Source organism: Sphaeramia orbicularis, chromosome 13 (genome assembly GCF_902148855.1).
Source record: "Sphaeramia orbicularis chromosome 13, fSphaOr1.1, whole genome shotgun sequence".
Taxonomy (NCBI): Eukaryota; Metazoa; Chordata; class Actinopteri; order Kurtiformes; family Apogonidae; genus Sphaeramia; species Sphaeramia orbicularis.
Window position 1 is genome coordinate 21,217,918 of NC_043969.1, and position 20,993 is coordinate 21,238,910.

Consider the following 20,993-nt stretch of genomic DNA (forward strand, 5'->3'; position numbering starts at 1 on the left):
ATTTATATTTATATTTATATAAATACTACATTGTGTAAAAGAAGTACGTATTTGTACTTTAAATTAGACTTTATATGTCCTCCGTGACCAGTTTAATGTCCATGTATTACTACTTGTACATTTAAGTAACCGCTTTTTATTTACAGGCCTTTTGATTCGAAAAACCCCTTCCTGGCTCCTGTCACTGTTAACCGCAAACTCAACCGAGGTGGTGATAGACATCTTATGCACCTTGAACTGGACATAACAGGCTCTAAGATCAGGTGAGATTAGTTTGACTTGTCCAGGTATTGACTAAATCTCCATTAGTCATGATTAATCTCCTGTTTTACTGTTTTACTGTACGGTGTCCTTGAGTGCCAAGAAAGGTGCCTATAAATAAAATGTATTATTATTATTATTATTATTATTAATAATCATGTGTGTAGATGATAAAGGACTGTGTTTATCATAATTTAATTTCAGATATGAGTCAGGAGACCATGTTGCCGTTTTCCCCACTAATGACTCTGCTTTGGTGAACAAACTTGGACAGATCCTTGGAGTGGACCTTGATGTGGTTATCTCTCTGAATAACCTTGATGGTATGCCACTGAAAGCACCAAGCACCTTGACTTTACTGGCTTGTCAAAGAATCCTCACTTGACATCAACACTGGGCGTATCAGCTGTCAGTGACGTTATATTACTGCTGTACTGTGTTATTGCTGTAATATAATGTGTTGACTTGTCTTATGAATTCTGTAAGGTGTGACTATTATCCCAGGAGAAGCTGTACTTTGTAGTCCCATGAGTGATTCATCATGGTGCAAGTATAAATAAAAGGAAAAAAAAGTTTATTCTGACCTTAAACACAATAAGTTAACATAGTTGAGGTAATTTAATCAGTAAATTTTATCATTTTATATGTCACCCTCATGGGTTTCTACATGTCCTCTAAGAAGTCCAAACCAACCTTTTCCCTTAAAATGTCATAAATGCAGAACATAAAAATGTAAAACTTTTTTTTCTTTTGCCAGTCCTTGTGTTTGTTCAGAAATCACTCAAATTAGGAATTTAAGATATAAAGTGGCACTGCACAGTTAATCTAATTGTAGTTGCTGACCCCAGTGTGACAAAACAATTGAAATTTCATCCATAATTATCTTAAAAGGCCTTAAATGTAGTGTTTTAAAACCTTCTGAAACCCCAGTATGTTAATGTAGTTGTAGCAGTAATGCACTCTTTTTATCTACTAGTCAACCTTTAAATTCAGAATTAGGATTAGAATGAAACAGCATGGATAGGCATCAGTAAATGTAATGGGATTAAAACTTTAATACATTGCCTCATCTAAATGTTATTTTGGAGTCGTGTCACATTGAATTACAACATTTTCTTTGGCTAAAGCAGTGGGAAAAAAAAAACAATTCCCATAACCCACACATTATTTCCTGATGTCACTACATTTTTTTTCTGGTTTTGAATGAGATGCAGCTACTGGTAGAAATTCTGTACTGCGCTTTTAAAGGTTTGCTAGACACCAGAAATATGATATATATTTTTATATTAATATATTATATATAATAATAATAATAATAATAATATATATAATAATAATAATATATATATATTAATATATTATTTTTAATATTAATATTATATATTATTTCCAGAGGAGTCCAACAAGAAACACCCCTTCCCCTGCCCCACCACTTACCGTACTGCCCTGACGCACTACTTGGACATCACACACCCCCCTCGCACCAACGTCCTCTATGAGCTGGCTCAGTACGCCACCAACTCAAAAGACCAGGAGAATATGCGCAAGATGGCGTCCTCCTCCCCTGAGGGCAAGGTCTGTGATGCTCTGGTTAAATGAGACAGTTGTTTTGTTTTCCCCAGTTGTTCTTCATATGATTGTCATTCTTTCACTTCCTCTTTACAGGCTCTTTACCAGAGTTGGGTCTTGGACAGCTGTAGAAACATCTTGGCCATCCTGGAGGACATGCCATCTCTGAGGCCTCCTATTGACCACCTGTGTGAGCTGCTGCCTCGCCTCCAAGCTCGCTATTACTCCATTGCGTCCTCCTCTAAGGTGATTTTTCTAATAATTTTGAAATTACCCAGAAGGACAGAGTAAAATATGCTATATGTCTTTTCACAAATTGTTTTTTAGTATTCAAAGTCCGTTTCATGTGTGTAGTATTATTAACCCTGCTCTGGTCAATAGGTTCACCCCAACAGCATCCACATCTGCGCAGTGGTTGTGGAATATGAGACTAAGACTGGACGCATCAACAAAGGAGTGGCTACCAACTGGCTGAAGAACAAGCTAGTCACTGATAATGGCCACAAGTCCACCGTTCCCATGTACATCCGCAAGTCTCAGTTCCGTCTGCCCTTCAAAGCCACAAACCCAGTGATCATGATCGGCCCTGGGACAGGAATCGCTCCCTTCATGGGCTTCATCCAGGAGAGGGGCTGGCTCAAAGAGCAGGGTGAATATAGATGCTGAATGCTCTGATGTGTTTATCAGACCTTTTTACATTATCTACAAAGAGAGAAAAAAAGATTAGGGAAAGGCCTCCAAGCATGTTTATTTCTCTTGCCTTGTGGTGCAGTGTAAATGTTGAAACTAGTGTAATTTACATATAGTGACGGTCAGGTCAACAGGTCCACTCACATCACCCGTCACAGCACTGGTTTATTCCCAGTCACTGTCAGTAAGACAGAGGAGTTAAAGGAGTGATATTTAGCTTTTTTTTTAAAAAGGAATTATGCATTCTAAAACATTTCCCCGTGGTCTACATAAACTGTAAATGCTATGCTTAGGTCTGAATTCTTCATTAATTAAACTCCACAGGTCCATCTTCAACTCTATTTCGGAGTAATGACACCAGAAAGGTCATTTTGTGCATTGGCCCTTTAAATGCACATGAGCCACTTCATGCCCCACCCCCTCCAGGTTGTTGATTGTGCTGCTCTGTCCCATTCAGTCATTTATGTTTGTTAATACAACCAACAACTGAACATTTTAGGTAATCGGCTCGAAGTTTGGATATATTTTCAGTATGGACTACAACCGCTGCTGCTGACAAGCAATTTTGGTGTACTCGGAGAAATGTTCGTCAGAAGTCTTGTCCTTGTATGTGCAAATGTCGTGACGTAACTAGTTATAAGACGTAAGAAATTAAGAAGGAATTAAAACAGGTTGTAGAAATCCACTCAATTTTTGCCAAAATGAATATAAAGATAGCTTTGCAGCACCTGGAGGGTTCAAATTCAAATTTTATGAACTATTCGTGTCCCTAAATACACAAATAACTGCACCAAAGACTAATAAAAGTGGATTTAGCAAAATATGACCCCTATAAACTGCTTTTAATAAACAACTACATCTGATAGAATAATGATCACTCTGTGTGCAGCCATGGCCTAGAAGGCTGAAGAATCAGCTGGAGAATCGGCTTGTGACCGAAGGGTTACCAGTTTGATTCCCTGGACTAGCAGAAAAGTTATTGGCTGATGTGCCCTTGAGCAAGCCACTTAACCCCCCATTTGCTCCTCGGGTGCTTGATATGGCAAGCCCACTGCTCCTAATCTGCAGTGTGTGTGGTGTGCTCCTGTACGTTCTAGTGATGGGTTATAAGCAGAAGGTTCATTTCAGTGTATGGTGCATGTCTGTACACTGACAAATAAAGAATCATAATTTTTGTGCTTCAAAACAACTAGATTTATGTTTTTAATAAATGTTAGAATGTTTTCATAGTATGTAATGTTTAAAATGACTAATATAGTTTTTTTTGTGGGCCCTGTACAGGAAAAGAGGTTGGAGAGACAGTGTTGTATTATGGATGCAGACATAAGAATGAGGATTATCTGTACCAGGAGGAACTGGAGGAATCAGAGAAGAATGGAGTTCTAACACAGCTTAATATCGCCTTCTCCAGAGACCAGGAGCATAAGGTGAGTTTATCTAACTCTTACAATTACCTGTTACAATTACTCAGGTCAAACTGCTGTACAGATTGAAAATAGCATAAATATTTAAAATGTGATTCGTAATGACAGACACTAGTATATGTACTAGGTACAGAAGGTACTTATCACATCAAAAGAGATTAGAAAATGCATTACATTATAATGATAAAGATAAGTACAGATAATATGAAACCACTGCATATTTTATCTAACGTGTCATAAACCTACAGTGTATAGAATGTACATCAAAAGTCACTGAACCCGGTAAAATGCCTTCTCATCTCTGTCTCCAAAACAAAGGTTTACGTTCAGCATCTCCTGAAGCAAAACAAGGAAGACATTTGGAAGCTGATTCACACAGACAACGCTCATATCTACATTTGCGGGTAAATGATGAAGTTATTAATTAAGATTTGCAGTGATTTTACAGTTTGAGGGGGATTTTGTAAAAATAAATAATCTTACACTTTGCTTAGTAATGATTTTGAGGATAAAACAACATGTTTCTACATTGATTGACAGTGGACATTTTCTTTAGTGTGGTGGCACCTCCTACTGGCTAATAAGTTGTGTATTTTTTCGGCTATGTTCTCATAACTTTAGAGCAGTTTTGGAGGTGAACAGTAGATGTGTTTCCATCAAGCTGCTTTTATTTGGAATTTCAGTTTGTGCATGAAAGATCCTGTGTGGGAATGACAGAAATTAGGAAAAAACCTTGAATTTGCAAACTTTTTTCACATTTGAGAGAGTGGAAGAGCAGGCTGTTACACTCAGAGGTAAATGCAAATAAGTGCAAACAGAAATGCTGCATGTGTTGCTAATGAAACAGCACCATGTATGAAGAGCTGCGAGCGAAAATGTTTCGACATTTGACAAAGGCTTTGACAAACTGTTTGATCCAGACCAGTGGTTCAGGTTTGGGAGTAAACAGTGTCGGCCTGTTTTAGGTTTTTGCCCAAATACCTCTTACATCTATCAAATCTTCACTCAGTAGTAATTTATTGTATGAAAAACTACATCTAACTGTGATGAAGCAGAACCAGCTCATTATTATTAATATTCCAACAGTGGATGGAAACATTTGCATCACTGCTTGTTGCTCCCATTCCAAGGGATATAATATTCCCATTAAGGTGTTCACATAGTTGATGAAAAAAATTAATATTTAACTAATATCAGGGTTCCCACGCATCCTGGAAAACCTGGAAAATGATTGACCACTTTTCCAGTCATGGAAAACATATGGAAAATGAGGGAAAAAAAGGTCAAATGTCCTGGAAACGGTTAATTTTCCTGGAAACTTATTTATCCTCCCCCTGCCTAAACTGTGATGAAAAAAAGGAAATTGTTTTTCAGTGATTAATTGAAAACAAAAAGAAAGTTGACTTGAGAATTGTCCAGTTAAACACTGTAACTCCAGTTTGTCAGGCTAATGAAGTGCTACGCTGTAATCTGTGGGTGTGTTTGCATTATTCTGTGATACATTTGTCATAATTATTTTTCATAGACATTTGATGTGCAGTCTATAGCTATAATTTATCTGAGTAATAAACAGAAATGATCTGGGTAAATGCAAGTTACAACTGTAGAAAAAAACACTTCCAAAGAATGAGGGGGAATGGGTTAGTGTATGACATGATAACTTGTCTCTGTAGCAGCTAAAAATGTCCTGGAAAAGTCCTGGCAGATAATTTCAGGGAAAGAGTGGGAACCCTGAATATCCCTTTAGATGTGCAGCTCTTCTGCTTTCATGCCAACCACCACTTTCTTTAAGAACAATATTGTGGCCTTTGTGTATAAAATGCCAAACTTTGTGTATAAAATGCCAAAATTTGTTTCCTGCTTTAGGGATGCGAGAAACATGGCGAAGGATGTGCAGACGGCTTTCCACGAGATCGCAGAAGAACTGGGAGGCATGACGCGCACCCAGGCCACAGATTACATCAAGAAACTGATGACCAAGGGACGCTACTCACAAGACGTGTGGAGTTAAAAAGCCTCAAACCTAGCCTCTTTCTCAAGTCTCAAGTGGATGTTTTTAATCTTTTTCTTTCTTCTTTTTGTCATGAGTCAATTATTTTGACTGAACGTAAAAGCATTTAACACTTGTTCATACTCACCCTGGTTCATCAGCTATAGGTAGCAGAGGATCATGAGACCTTGGTTTCTATCAAACCCTACCTCAGCAGATTTTTTTTAAAATAAACCCATTCATCAATTTAAATCTTTATTTTTTATGTATATTACATGATATTCCTGGACTACCAGTACTTGTCTGGTGTCTCCTCCTTAGCCATGGTCCCACAGTCTATAAAGAGACTTTGGCGTAAATGAATTAAACTGGTGTGGTTCGGCGTTTGACTGCAACTTTAGACGTGAGCGGATTCGATTTAGGAACCTGCTGGCTTTACGTCAAATAAAATGGCTTACGTCAAATAAAAAATCCTCAGATGAGCATATAGTTATCTTCATTTCCAATTAAAACTGTGCAGGTTGAGAGCTCAGAAAGCTTTAGACATTAATGGGTGCTCACATTTGTGCTAGTTTCCCTCAGAGTTGATCTTGTATTATTTTCAATGCTTCATGAATTAAATGTTAAAGAAAACTTCTGAGGAAAAAATGTTTGGTGTAACAAACTGGCATCATAGGTACAAAACATGTTGACCTTTGTATTTTAACAAAGGGGTTTTGCCTTTTATGCATAAGCTACTGCTCACTCTAATCAGTAGCAGTAAACTTTTGAAAGGCACAAAAAGTGATGCAAAGGGGGAAATCATTTTTCAGAACGATTGTATTTTATTCTGCCTGGTTTTAAACGCAATCAAAGTGTATTTGCAGGTGTTTTTATTTTAATGTTATTTTTTTTCTTTTATGTTTTAATCCAGATTCCAGGTCTGTCCTGTCAAATAACTGTTGTTTCCTTTTTATGCATAACTGTCAAATGAAGTAACTCTGGTATTTGAGACCACCTTTGTTTTGGCATTCTGTTTTTTTTTTTTTTTTTTTTTTTTTTTTCTTTAATTCTGTCCTGTCACATATGCAATAGGAATGGGATCATGACCAAACACAGCAAATAATTTGTCTTGTAGCATTTTTCAGTCAGTGCTCATTCCACTACATTTATGTGAATAAAAGGACTCTGAACAGTTCAGTACTTTCAGGTCATTTCAGGCAACCAGTGAAAATACAGCCTGTGCCTTTTTAACACTGCCTTATGTATTAGATGAGCATTAAAACCCAGATGCTTCACTAACGTCTTTAAATCCATGAAGAAACCATGGTAGAAAGTCATACTCATCTGAGACACTTTACCAAGCGTTGTCACTTTCTCATTCCATTGTTTGATGTAATTATGGCATGCCTTTTTTAATTAATAAATTGGAATAATTTGCCACATGACTTTGTTAGAAATGAGGTTTTATTCTTTGAAGTTTATGGGTGTTGTAATGATGTTTTTCTCATGTTCTCAGGCCAACCAGTTTTAAGTAAAGTATATGTCGTCCCTTTGAAAGTATTTCACTTTACTTTTTCTTTGCTAACAACTACATTAGAGGTACTTCAAATTGGACTGAAACTTATTTATTTCAACAAACAAAACAAAGATAAAGCTGAGTTTTCTGAAAACATAACAATTGGTGCAAGGCACAAAAAAACCCACCCCTTGCACGCACTGTAAAAATAATAATAATGGATTAGATTTGTATAGCGCTTTTTTGGGCACTCAAAGTGCTTTACATTATTGACCCATTATTCATTAGCTCACACACTCCCCTCTGGTGGTGGTAAACTACATCTGTAGCCACAGCTGCCCTGGGGCACGCCGACAGAATGCCTGCCAATTCGTGACTACGGCCTATGGCCCCTTTGATGACCACCACCAAACATTCATGTGAGACACCGTGTGGCACTGGAGGCAAGGAAAGTGAAGTGTCTTGCCCAAAGATGCAACAGACTGACTTGGACAGAGAGGGAGGGATTTGAACTGCCAACCCTTCAGTTATTGGAAGACCTGCTCTACCTCCTGAGCCATGGCCACTCCCTGTTCTGTAGCTTATTTTGGCATGGATCCTCCTGATGTCTATGTGTGTGGTGATGTCAGCATATACCTTGCCTCTATATGTGTACCAAGTTTGAAGTAGACTGAAACATAATAAATGTTTTTATACACATTTGAAATTTCGCCCATTATAAGTAAATGGGAGAAGAAAAAAGATTTGAAAAATTAATTACAAATTTTAACGTTGACCTACTTTTCCCAAAATGTAACCACTATTCTGGGTCCCTGGCAATCTACATAAACCCCATTTAGTATGATTTCAACCAATAGTTTTGCTGCTACAGACATTTGAGATTTGGCCCATTATAAGTAAATGAGGGAAAAAAAGATTTGAAAAATTCATTAAAATTTTTTACTTTGCCCTATTTTCCCAAAATGTAACCAGATCTTTTGTGGGTCACTGGCAATCTATAAACCCAACTGGGTATGAATTCAACCAATAGTTCTGCTTCGTGGGGAAGGGTAATAACAGGTGAGTGCACCGGTGTCAGTGCCACTATTCTGCACAAGGACCATTGTTTTTCAATTCAGTAAGCTTTACTGACATGACCATGTATGTGCAGTGCTGCTAAAGCAGTAATGTTACAAATACACATTTACATGAAGTAGAGGGATCTGAAAGTTTAATAACTTAGTATCAATCTAAATCTAAAACCAGGAAAACAGCAGATGAGTTTTAAGGCAGAGTGCGGCTACAGCTGTGTTTTGTGTCAGATGTGTTTTTGTCCTTCAGATCATGGTATGCTTAAAAATATTTTACTTCAATTTGTCTTTCCATTAGATGTCCTTACTGTTTCTCAAAATATGAATCTGATCTAAAGCAACCAATAACAAAATTTTCTACCTTGAAACTGTCACCTCATGAACCAGCACAAATAAAAAAAACTAACAATACAAAAACTTTTTTACTTTCTCTGTTGTCATGGCAATATCAGCATCACCTTGGATTTAACAGCCAACTGAAGGTGACGGGTCTGGGGGTCCAGATCTACATGACCCACTTCTCATTCAATGAATATAGAACATCAGCGCCCTCTTGTGGTTATTTAGTCTAAAGCGTTGAAAAGATTTGCTGCCATCGTTTAGATTTCAAATTAAACGAGCAGACTTTTTCTTTTCTTTTCTTTCTTTTCTTTTCTTTTCTTTTCTTTAAATTCAGATTACGTTGTGATGAACTGGTTGCAGTTCTTAATTGAGGCTCCATAGTGAACGTGGAAACACCATCATTTTCTACAACATTAATTCAACAGTAAAACCCATGGAGTTGGATCAATGACAGTGGATGAAGACGTGGAGTGAAGTGGATGGGTTTTATGTTCATTTAATGCTATATTTTACAAAAAAAAAAAAAAGTCACCTTTTCTTCAGTTTTTTTGTTTTTGTTTTTGTTTTGATACAATAACCTTTGACTTTACTCTGAGTTTTTTATGAACATCTACATGATCAGTCAATTAAACAGGAAAATAGATGATTTTTACTGGGGAAAAAAAGCAAAATACAGAGGATGGTATTATAATAAATGGTGATAAATCAGTTAGGAAAAGTTGAACGGAGAGAAAAATTCATTTGAGAACTGCCACAAAAGTCACACTGGGTCCTTATGGGTTGATGTGAATAGATTGTGTTGGATATGCGAGTTTAATTTTTAGTGTTTTACTGGACTTTTTCTCCTCTGAACCGCTAGGTGGTGATAGTGGGCGGTACTTCCAAAGGAGCTGCCGGTAAATCCTGCAGAAGAAGAAGCAGCTTAAGGGAAGTGAAGTTACCGCAGTGTGCGCTTCGTTGTCTCCTGAAATCTGTTCATTATTGCGACGTAGTGTAAATGTTAATCTGGGGTTTTATCTGCTAGTCAAAACAACCTGACTTTTTTGTTTTTAAACGCCTCACAATACTGTACAGAATGGCCACTGGTAAGTCTGCGTGTGGTACGCCTTTTGTTTTTGTGCGGATAACGGAAAGTGGGTCGGTAGCATTGAGCTAATGTGGCTCCGAACCGCGAGGCCAGAAGAGTGGTCCTGTCTATTTCCTGGAAAAGGGGTCATCTTTCATTAGCACCCGAGCAAATAATATGGCGTTTCTTGGTTTATGCTATTCAGTAGGAAGTTAAGCTACTTACCCATCGCACTCTTAGTACTACACTATTACTACTTTAAATTATTTATAATGGTGTGGCATTAGAGAGAGGCGTGCCTTTCCTCTGTTAGCTAACTTAGCTTAGCCGCATGCTAGCGAACTTGAACGCGTCTTTGTTTATACTAATGCCAGTACCTTTCTCAATTAGAGATGAGCTATTCTGTCTTTGAAACAGATTGGCTACAAAGGTAGGAGACACAAACCCTGAGACAGTTTGGTGTAATAGTTTGCTGTGGCATATCTAATTCATTTATGCGGTTTGTTCCAAGTTTTAGCCTAGACTAAATTGACCGCCATTTTCAGCGGACTGGCATGGTCACGGGCCTGTTCGTGTAGATGCCCTACTTTAATAATGCCCAACATGAGCTCATATTTAGTTTATATATCCATGTGAGATTATTTGTTAATGATGTTGGCCTGTTATTAACTTCTCATTTAATTGTAACATATTTGCATTTCTCTTATAGATTCAGGCTACGGTGGCTCACAGAGGTAATAAACAAAGAAACGCACTAAATGTGCGCTAAACTTGAACAATATTTGATTTATATCTTCACCTTGACGTTTTTATGTGCACCGAGGCTAAGTTTTTCTCCCTCTCTATCTGCAGCTATGGATCATATGGTGGGCAGCAGGGTGGCCAGGTAATACTCCTGTCTTGTATACTTGACTAGTATAAGAACTGCACATTATCTGTTTCTATCACTTTTACAATATACTCAGCCTAAATTTCCATCGTATTTTATAGGCATATGGGCAAGGAAATGGCAGCGGCTCTTATACGGGGCAGAGCTACAGTGGCTATGGACAACAAGGTACTCCTACTATAATGTTTACACAACATTTAGTTTCAGATTTATGACCTCAGTAGCCTATTGCACTATTTTTTGTGTTTTGTTTTTATCTCCTAACCTAAACTCTCATCTCAAGGTTCTGATTCCAACTGTAAAATACATTTCATAATTTTTGTCTATATGTTAAAACTGTGTCCTTAAATCTAATCTTAATACTTAAATTTTCTTTGTGAAGCTGATAGTTATGGCCAGTCCCAGGTAGGCTATGGTCAGCAGCCACAGACCTATGAGGGATATGGGCAGGATGCGTCTGGGTAAGACCACTTCACAGTTAACGGATCATTTCCATTCAGATTTCTAGCTTCTTATTATCATCCTATAAGTGTAGTATTGTATATTTGAAGAACTCTTTGAAAAGTCTGTAATGCAGTAATTTTGTTAATCCATAGATGAGGCAAATACACAAGTTAAAATGCAAAGTTTGCGCCCAACATTCAAAAGGTACTGATGTGACGCAAAGCTATCATTCTTGCCCTATTTCAAGGTATGGCGACAAGTCATCCTCCTATGGGCAGCAAGGTTCATATGGTGCACCTAGCCAAGGAGGTGACAGTTATGGACAGCAGGGATCCTATGGGGGACAGAGTGGCGGTAGCAGCAGTGGTGGTGGCAGTTATGGTAGCCAAGGACAAGGAGGTGGAAGTGGTGGCTATGGTGGACGGTGGAATGATGGTAAGAATGAGTGCATATTGAACTATTTTCAGATTCTATCTGTATTGCGTCAGATAGCACCGCAGTTGGCCAATGTGGTGAAATACTGTTGAGTTTTTTTTAGTATTAGTATTTTAGTATTGTAGATGAGTTTGCACTGTTCTTTTTTCTTTTTCCTTATGTACTTGAGCTCTAGACAAAATATGGTAATTGTAAGAAAAAACAACAAAAAACAACCCTGTCATTAGAGCTGCAAAATCAAACAAATGTCAGTTTGTGCAAATGTATAATCCTCAAACACTGCAATCTGAAAGTCCAGTTTGTGGGAATATTTTGGACCTGGTGAGGATGAGCAGAGATGTGAACTGTGTAAACAAGTAAAAATGACAGTTGCTACATTTACAAAAAAAAACATTCAAACATACTTATAAGTTGAAACAAGCATGTGTCAAAGTTCAGTCTGTGAGTAGACTAAAATCAACTTTACAAATCAAATATTCATAAAGTTTTGCAAAAGTAACATTAGGAAGTCACTGTGCATTGTTAAAAAAATATTAAAATAAGAACCACTGCTCTGAATGACATGCATAACTGGTTCAGGAGTGGATGTAGAATGTTTCTCAGGAAGCGCAAATCTTAGTCTTTCAATTTAGTTTTCACAGAACATAACCTCAAACCTGGCTGTTAATGAGGTTTCTCTTTGGTTTTTCTCTTCCTTTTTGCACCAGGTGAAGGTGGTGGGAGGTATGGACGTGATGCCGACCGTTCAGAAGGAGGAGGGGGTTACAGAGGGGGCCGCGGCCGCGGTGGATATGACCGTGGAGGCTATGATCGTGGTGGTTATGACCGCAGCGGCTACGATCGTGGTGGAAGAGGCGGACCTCCTGGTATGGGGTAAGTTGCAGAGTGCCACTGCCCCTAAGGTATTTTCATACACTGCAGAATATGAGATGTCCCTTAGCACACCATCCCTCATTAAGTCAAAACTATCACATAGATGACTTTCATTGCTCATCTGCTTTGTGCTCTAGATCCCTAATCCCCTGTCCTACCCATCATGAAATTGTCATACAGTTACTGCTCCCCCCCCTCTGTTTTGCTCCAGATGCCCAAGCTTTATCAGATACTAAAAAAAAAAAAAAAAATCATTTTTTACAAGTAAGAGATGCTGGTGCACAGTTGTGTTAAAAGTCAGATGATCGGTACACATTTGTTAGTATTTTGTTTTTTTCAAAGTGGATTTACAAGATGACTTGTTCAACTACCAGAAGAGCTGCTTGTGGTCAAGACTAGCAACTTGACATGCCTACTCTGATCTGGAGTCCTAAAGGTACCAGAGACATGGTTGTGGATCAGATTATCCCAAACATTGGGATAAGTTTTGTCCATTCTCCAACACAAAGGTTGTCATCTTTATTTTTCTTTTTAAGTAAGCAGTTAAGGATCTCATTTGCCACATGCTTTTGTGTAAACCAGTGAAATAGTATATGAAAGGTATAAAAGATAAAATGAAGGTACTGAGTTATTCAGAGTGCTCTACATAAAACTGTAAAACCAGCATTGTTGTGGTTAAACAATGCATAGGTGCTTTCCCAACACATGAAGGTTTTTTGTCCACAAAGATGGATTCTATGACATTTAACGAAAAAATACTGTCTTTTTTTTTTTTTTTTAAATAAATATGGAAATGTAAAACGATCATTTTATATTGCATTATGGTATAGCACTTTCCCTTGTTTCTATGCAGATAATTATTTACATGATGGTCTGTTACGTTACGTCTACATTCAATTATAAAAGCCTTATGGCATGATTTAATTTTTGGCTCTACAGAATTTTTTTTTTTCAGACTGCTCAAGGCTTTTCTGCACAGTCTGTGACCAAAATGAAAGCTTTAGATGTGCTGTAAAAAAAAAAAAAAAAAAATGTTATCACGCCAATGTCTATCATCGTCAATCACCAAAGACTGATTTTTTTTTTTTTTTTTTTTTTTTTTTTGTGCTTGTGCTCTGAGGACTACATTAAGTTTTAAGTGTAAATGAAAGCCCCTTCAGATGATGCCCTTAGATCTGGAGCTACATCTTCAGCTGCTTCACATTCAACAGGTTTCATTCAAGTGTTGTATATTTGACAATGGCGAACATGTGTGATGTGTTAACATGGATCTACATTCTATACTACAGGTTTTCAGAGTGATTGAACTAAAACTTGGACCTCAGTTAAAGGATCTCATACGCGCACTCGGAAGATTGCTTATGGTTGTTACACCCTTTTATCTCAATTTGGCTTCTTGCATTAGACAAAATTCAGCTGGTTTTCCAGCTGCTGGTATTCAATCTGGTCATGTCAAAAATGGTACTAAATTGGGTAAACTTTGTAAAATGGTGACTCAGTGACATGTGATAATTGTCTCCACTTGTCTGCCTGATTGTTCAGTCAGAGCTGCCTAGTCGTCTGTCCACTGATCTCTAATGCCAAAGACTAACACATTCCTCGTGTGAGACATTTCCACCATAGTTGCACACCTGGCAGGAGTGCATACTGATGGGGATGTAGGGGAGCTTTGTGCTCTCAGTTGGGACAAAGGAAAAGCCATCATATCTCCAATTTTTCCTCTGCAGAGGTGGTGACCGTGGTGGCTTCAAAAATTACGGTGGTAAGTGACGAGCATCAGAACTGTGTCGGTGGGGGAGAAAAGAGATTGAGTTAGCTGAAAAAAGAGGGGGATTAAAAAAAAAAAATCAGTGATTGCCACCATTTCCAGATACCAAGGGACTCCACGTATTGTTCATAGCAGGATTTCTCATAAATGACCTCAGATATGGTAAAGAACATGGAGCCTGAGATGTAAAATAATGGTATTTTTGCATGAAGACGAGGGTTGAATGTAAAAGGTAAAATACAGAGGTGTTCCCAGGACGAAGAAGGAAAACTTTCTAAAACTTGGAGGCATTCTGGTGGTTTTCATTTCTGGTGTAAGCCCCAAAAACAGAACAAATCTGTTCTTGTTGCAAGGTGTTGGTATGTGATGCAACGGTATGAAAACACCCATCAGAAAGCTGTAAACATGGACTTTAATTTTCTTTGTATCATTATGCATTGGTAGGATGAAGTTACTGAAATATTTGTATGAAACACTGTAGAGGATTAAAGGTGCCCTACTCAGATGTTTTCCTCCGTCTCCTCCTCTGTTTTCACAGGATCTCGAGACTATGGCTCAAGGGATGAACCAGGTAAAACACATCCTCTGGTGATTCTTTGAAAGTTTTTGTTTTATAGGTTTTAATTCATATTTAAATCAGAATGTACTGATCAACAAACTAGTTAATCACAAATGTGGTTATGAACATCAAACTTCCTTTAGGTGTTAATTTTCCCCTCAAAGTCAGGATTTCCAGTCAGTAGGACCTGGAAAAACTATCGGGACCAGTTTGTAAACTGTCCAAATGGTGCCATCATTTTTTCAATGTATCTGTAGTGGTACATTTCATATGCTCTTATTTTATAGCTTTTCAGATAAAAATGACCATAACACATTATAACTATGGCTTCAGACAATCTGTCTAAAACATAGTTTGTTGTGTCTTACAGAAAGACTCAGAAGCATTAGGTTTCACTAGTTTCATGTGTGGCTGTGATCTGTACAGTCCTACTATTAATAGTTATTCATACACTGATGAGACCTATTTTACCCTCCGTGTTATGGCATCTGAACTCACTGCATATGACTTCTTGACTTCTCCACAGCTGGGGAGCAGGACAACTCTGACAACAACACCATTTTTGTTCAGGGACTGGGAGAAGACGCCACGGTTCAGGAAGTTGGTGACTTCTTCAAACAAATTGGAATCATCAAGGTATAAAACTGACCCAGACATCTCACTGTAGATTCAATCTAGAGCCTAGAGATAAATGCATCTAGATGCAATAATGTTTTGTGTTTTCAGGTGAACAAGAAGACCGGCCAACCAATGATCAACATCTACTCAGATAAGGCTACTGGTCGTCCAAAAGGAGAAGCTACAGTGTCATTTGATGACCCTCCTTCTGCCAAAGCTGCCATTGATTGGTTTGATGGCAAGTGCAGAGAAGCTTTTAAACATCTTTATACATGTTCAGTTTTCATACTTAACCTGATATTTTGACCTTTATCTTCCAGGCAAGGACTTCAACGGCAAACCCATCAAAGTATCATTTGCTACTCGAAGAGCTGAGTTCACTCAGCGAGGAGGTGGGAGAGGTGGAAGAGGAGGTGGGTGCTCACAGCTTCATCAGGGCTAACACAGCCAGGTTGTCAACTGTGTGCCATGTTCATATTATTAAGCTGAAGCTTTTGTCTCAAATTGACTTGTCAGGTTTCAGAGGCCGTGGTGGAGGAGGGCCTAATTTTGACATCAAGGGTGGAGACTGGCCTTGTCCCAACAGGTCTGCACAACACTGTACAGGAATGAAAAAAATATGTAGCAATACAAATAAGCACTTTGATGAAATTAAAGTGTGTCTGTCCTGTTTTGTCCACAGTTCCTGCGGTAACATGAATTTTGCACGGCGGCAAGAGTGCAACAAGTGTGGTGCGCCCAAACCGGGAGATAGTGGATTTGGAGGAGGTTTGTGCCTCTGCTTCAGTTAGAGTTGCTCACTTTCTGAACTTCCTGAGAACTTGCCCAGAGGTTAATGGTTGACATTGTTTTTTCAGACCGTGGAGGCAGAGGTGGTTTCGGCGGTGACAGGGGTGGTGGATTCAGAGGTCGCGGAGGTTTCCGTGGGGGTGACCGTGGCGGCTATGGAGGAGGTGGTTACAAAATGGGTGGAAGGTCAGTTGAACGCTTGATGTTTTTAAGTTGAAATTCTATACTTAAATGTGTCACAGAGGAAAGATGGGAAATTGTGGCTTAAAAAAGTCAGTCCAGTGTTTCACAGTGAGGAAGGTTCGAATGCGGCTGTCATGTCTGTACTCTGAAATGGTCATAAAATCAGGGTACTCAACTCTGACACAGCTACTACAACCTATTCAACACCCAACAGAAGTTCAGACCCAGAGGTTTATATGTTAAAATACTAACCTGGGGCGGTCTATGCAAAATTAGCTTTCCACATTTTACCCCTCGGCTTGAAAAGCAACAGTCGTCACAATGCTGCGCTGGAGGAGGCGGGACCGAGCAAGATCTATATTTACTTGTTTAAACATAGTGTGATGTCGCATCTCCTTCTGTGCATGTGGGTCACTTCACTGCTGTGGTGTTTAGACATGAGTCTGATGGCAGTCTTATTTAAATTATAATGTGAACAACCACACAAAAAATCTGATTTCTGCAAAAAATCTGATTTGGGCATTAAGACCACCAAGTTATCATTCTCAAAGCCTCATACCTGTGTGAACCCAGTCTTAGCTGTCGCAGTGTGCAGTTGGACCACTAGATTGTGTGATCTGCCAGAGAAGTCTACAGAAGTCTTCTGTGACACTTGGTTAAACATAAATGCAGCTCTTCCATTCCCTGGGGGGGGATGGATAGATAGATTGATTTTTATCTTGTTGCAATGGTTGGTATTTTTTCTCTTATTTCATTTAAATTGTTAGACTTAATGCTAAATTTTGGGAATAATGGTTTAGGCCACACTTGTTTTTTTTTTGTTTTTTTTCCCTCATATCTGTCTGCTACAAATGTGTTTTCTTATTTTTTTCAACGTGATGGTCAATCCTAGCAATAGCCTATTCAGTAGGACAAGGGTTCTTTGGTTTGACTCCTTTAAAGAAAACATCAGAAGTGTCTGAATATTGATACTACACCCTTCACTTGACTTTAGCTTCACCTTGTCTTATGTATTTGCACAAACTGATTTATTGCTACTTACTGAAGGTGAGGAGCCGTGTTAATAAGAGGGTGTTGTTAGAGGAAGGACACTTGACTGAAAGCAATTTATGTCAGCAATTTACAGGTTCCCAAGTGGCAAGGATGGGTTAAGAAGAATAAAATAACCTCATACTTCACCCCTGTCTTTGTAAAGTGTGTCATTTAATGACATAAGTGCAGGCGGTAACAGGCGTCTTTCTCTTCTCCCACTCAGAGGTGAACGCAGAGACGACAGAAGAGACCGGCCTTATTAAGTGTTGAGCAGACGGACACCATTCCAGCCCTGTAGTTCGCTGTGGAGGGAGGGTTTAATTCAGATCAGCTGGCAAACACACCGGAGGAAAGGGATGGATCGGACTCTTCTGATTTGTACCTTTTCAAAGCCATTGCATCCCAACATTAACTCTAGCTGAGAGGGAAGGATGTGTTGAGCTACTGTGAAGGTTCAGTGGGGCTGCTTGGAAGTGTTGGCATGTTTTTGTTTTTGTTTTTTTTTTCCTTTATTTCTTTGTACATCTTTTTAATTTCTCAGATTCTAGGTGCAGATGTTTTGTGTGGTAGGCTTCTTACCATTGTTTTGTATGAAAGGAATAAAAGTGTTTTACTTGGTTCTTTTTTTTTCAGAATGATATTAAAAACTGTGATCTTTTCCTCTGGTCTCACTGTTTTTGTCCATTATTTGCAACACAGAAGGGTACATTTATTGTCAGATGCTCACATATTGATTCAGAGCTTTTACAGTCTGTTGGAGTACACCAGGGGGAGGCTGACATGCTCGGCTGGTAATCCGCCTCCAGGCCCACAGAGGGGCGGTGCTGGCCCGCCTCCTCCAACACTCCTCCCGGTTAAATGTGCTCGTCAGGCCGGGCAGGGATGGAGATGTTAGGCGAGCAGCAGCACGCTCCGTGTCGACAGAGAGGAAAACAAACCATGAACACATAAAGCGGCCGGATAGAAATGCGCTGTGGCGGGACCAGGGTGATCAGAGCTGAGTGGTTGTCCCGCGATGAGGCGTCGACCCCCGGACCCGTGTGGATGGGGCGTGAGGGGCGCCTGGATCCTGGCTGTGAGCGCCCTGATCACCGCCGGAGGAGCCCCGCTGGACGTGGACCCAGAGGTTGGACATACACATACTGACATTTAAGCCACAAATGCATAAGACTGGTTTTGTAGTGACTTCCAAATGATTTTCCCCCTTCTACATGTAACTTTTCTTCAGTGATTCATCACCATTTAATGCGATATCATCCTCTGAATTTTGCATTTATCAGGAAAAATTAGGCGTTTTTCTACATTTAATTCACTGATCATGTAGATGTTCATAAAAGCTCAAAGGTTATTAAATCAATACAAAGAAAACTAAAGAAAGGTATGTTTTTCAGCAAAGTATATAATTAAAAACAAGCATCTCTTTCTCAGAAGTTGTGATACTAGTAAAATTAGAACACTATTAATAAAAGGACTCATTTTCCTGCAGAAATGGAGGAAGTCACTGGAACTTATGGGAGTGCAGTATAATTTGGACTTAAATACATAACATGACCCACTTTGTAAAGAAATAACATTCTTGATTCACATACTTATGTTTTATTTTACTATATGATATGAGCTATCATGCTAACATTATGTACTACCACAGTTTGCTAGTGATGTTGCACAAGCATATAATACATAAACCAGTCTTGTAGCATCATAATTTTAATTTTACTGGCTGTTTTTTTTTTTTTTTCTTTACTGTTTTTAAAGTTGTCAAAAAACTTGAATAAATAGAAGTAAAAAAACAAACAAACATCTAACACATTTAGTATTGAACGACATGGGTTTTATGTGTGAATCATTGTTGCCTCTGAAAATCCAAATAGGTCATGAAAACTGAGAAACTGCATTTTATCTGAATTATTTACATGTTTTGATAGGATTAATGGTTCAACACCTATTAAATATTTTAGATCAGTTGATGGCTTTGGTCACTGGCAGCTGTTTAGGTCTTTGAAGATTAAAGTGTGGGTTTAACTACAAAATATCTGCTCAAATACATTTATACGGGAGCTTAAAATAGCTTTTCATTGTGTTTTTAAAGTCCAGGTTGTCTACTTTCACAGGTAAATCAACTTCTTTTCTATTTCAGCAACGTCAAACATTTGTCCTCAGATATGAAATAAATGTACATGTTTCAGGTTCTGATTGTTAATTTAGTTATCTTATTGTGGTTTTAACGAAATAGTCTAATTTGACAGCTGTCTTTGCTCATTAGACCCTTTACATGATTAAAAGTAGAATACTAATGCCACACCAGAGATACTTGAAGAAACAGTTCTACATCCAAGTAGATATATATCAGTAATATTAGCAAAATATACTCAATGTATGAAAAGTAGAAGTAGTCACTGTGCAGTAAAATGGTCCCTGTCAGTTTTAATTATTATATATAATGTTGGATTTGTTTTCCTGCTTGTGTGCATGTTGTTTTGCATTTTACTCCTGTACATATTTAAGGCTGAGCTCATCTGAACTACTTTACATACTACTGAGTACTTTAAGATACAGCACTATCATATTCCATAAGATAATCCTCTGCGGTGTTGCATTCATGTGACAATAAATTATCTGTAACACTTTTCATGAGCTCAGAGAAACAACAACTTTGAAACTATGCACTTGAAATGTAATCCATCCAACCTGGAAACAAGAAGGAGCACTTCATCCACCAGTTTTCATTTGGAGATGCTTTGTTTTTATTGTACAGGAAAATAATCTGAAAAGTAACTAAAGCAGTCAAATACAGTCGAGTAAAAGTGCAGTATTTTCTGCCATAATGGAACTAAATGGTTGTATAAAATGGACATAATCAAGTCAAATCTGTGCCTCAGTGCAGTATTTGAATAATATCCACTGAGTGCCATCCTGTATTTAGACACAGAGCCTCATATACACAGACACAAAAAGAGACCAAGCCCCTTTTTAAGAGAAATATGAGTGTCTGTGCTGTCAGGGTGTTTTCATTGTTCTAGTTTAATTGCCTTTGTGTGGTTAGGACTACGTTTGTGTGTTTCTTTTGCCATCCACATGTTTTTTGATCAAAGCTATAAGACCATATAGGATTACTTTATGTTTCCATAGCTTTGCTCTCAAATCGCTCTCGTATAAAACATCACCCTCTGGTATTTTTCTATATCTAATGGGACAAAGGGGTATTTTTGTTGCACATTCCTCTTCGCTCCAAAACATCTGTCATCTCTATTTTAATTTCCATCCCACCTTCACCACATCTGTAATCAAACCTGCGTCTGCTGTTGTCTGAACATGAAACCTTCTCCCTCCGCGTGAAGATTGAGGGATTATTATATTAAACAACCAACAGAGCTGTGTCAAACCACAATCCATCCAACTGTTGTCATGCATCCTGTTGGTTCATTTCTTGTTTTTTATATAATTGTATAGGGTACCTTAGAACTACAAGAACTTTACATGAAATTCTTACTAA

The 20,993-nt window shown here is 38.3% G+C and overlaps 3 protein-coding genes across 8 annotated transcripts in view; all 3 read left to right on the plus strand.

Moving 5' to 3' along the window:
• The window catches only part of porb (P450 (cytochrome) oxidoreductase b), a 32,367-nt gene extending 25,011 nt beyond the window's left edge, over positions 1-7,356 (plus strand). For all 4 annotated transcript variants that reach the window (XM_030152670.1, XM_030152669.1, XM_030152668.1 and 1 more), the window contains 8 exons: positions 147-263; positions 466-584; positions 1,655-1,836; positions 1,927-2,076; positions 2,212-2,479; positions 3,802-3,947; positions 4,263-4,348; positions 5,811-7,356. In XM_030152670.1, the coding sequence (XP_030008530.1) occupies positions 147-263; positions 466-584; positions 1,655-1,836; positions 1,927-2,076; positions 2,212-2,479; positions 3,802-3,947; positions 4,263-4,348; positions 5,811-5,955 (1,213 nt within the window). In that variant the 3' untranslated portion in view covers positions 5,956-7,356. The remainder of the gene's footprint in view (positions 1-146; positions 264-465; positions 585-1,654; positions 1,837-1,926; positions 2,077-2,211; positions 2,480-3,801; positions 3,948-4,262; positions 4,349-5,810) is intronic.
• Positions 7,357-9,748: 2,392 nt separating this feature from the next.
• Positions 9,749-18,166, plus strand: taf15 (TAF15 RNA polymerase II, TATA box binding protein (TBP)-associated factor). Of its 3 annotated transcripts, XM_030151946.1 has the most exons (16): positions 9,749-9,929; positions 10,620-10,644; positions 10,763-10,796; positions 10,901-10,967; positions 11,182-11,260; positions 11,491-11,678; positions 12,386-12,551; positions 14,279-14,313; positions 14,858-14,890; positions 15,405-15,514; positions 15,605-15,734; positions 15,817-15,909; positions 16,013-16,082; positions 16,179-16,265; positions 16,352-16,471; positions 17,724-18,166. In XM_030151946.1, the coding sequence occupies exons 1-16, from the start codon at positions 9,920-9,922 to the stop codon at positions 17,761-17,763; spliced, it is 1,287 nt and encodes a 428-aa protein (XP_030007806.1). In that variant the 5' UTR covers positions 9,749-9,919; the 3' UTR covers positions 17,764-18,166. The 3 variants fall into 3 exon arrangements, with proteins under 3 accessions (XP_030007806.1, XP_030007808.1, XP_030007807.1); XM_030151947.1 differs by lacking the exons at positions 9,749-9,929; positions 10,620-10,644; positions 14,279-14,313 and having other exon boundaries at positions 10,760-10,796; XM_030151948.1 differs by lacking the exons at positions 10,620-10,644; positions 10,763-10,796; positions 10,901-10,967; positions 14,279-14,313 and having other exon boundaries at positions 9,796-9,800; positions 11,238-11,260; positions 11,491-11,680; positions 12,385-12,551.
• A 203-nt stretch (positions 18,167-18,369) lies between these two features.
• The window catches only part of mmp28 (matrix metallopeptidase 28), a 28,067-nt gene continuing 25,443 nt past the window's right edge, over positions 18,370-20,993 (plus strand). The window contains exon 1 of the mRNA XM_030151744.1: positions 18,370-18,626. Within this exon, the coding sequence (XP_030007604.1) occupies positions 18,516-18,626 (111 nt within the window). The 5' untranslated portion in view covers positions 18,370-18,515. The remainder of the gene's footprint in view (positions 18,627-20,993) is intronic.

Coding starts and splice junctions, on each gene's coding strand:
- taf15 (XM_030151946.1), top strand. Junction 14,891..15,404: donor TGGCTCAAGGGATGAACCAG/GTAAAACACATC, acceptor ACTTCTCCACAG/CTGGGGAGCAGGACAACTCT. Junction 16,472..17,723: donor GGTTACAAAATGGGTGGAAG/GTCAGTTGAACG, acceptor TCTCCCACTCAG/AGGTGAACGCAGAGACGACA.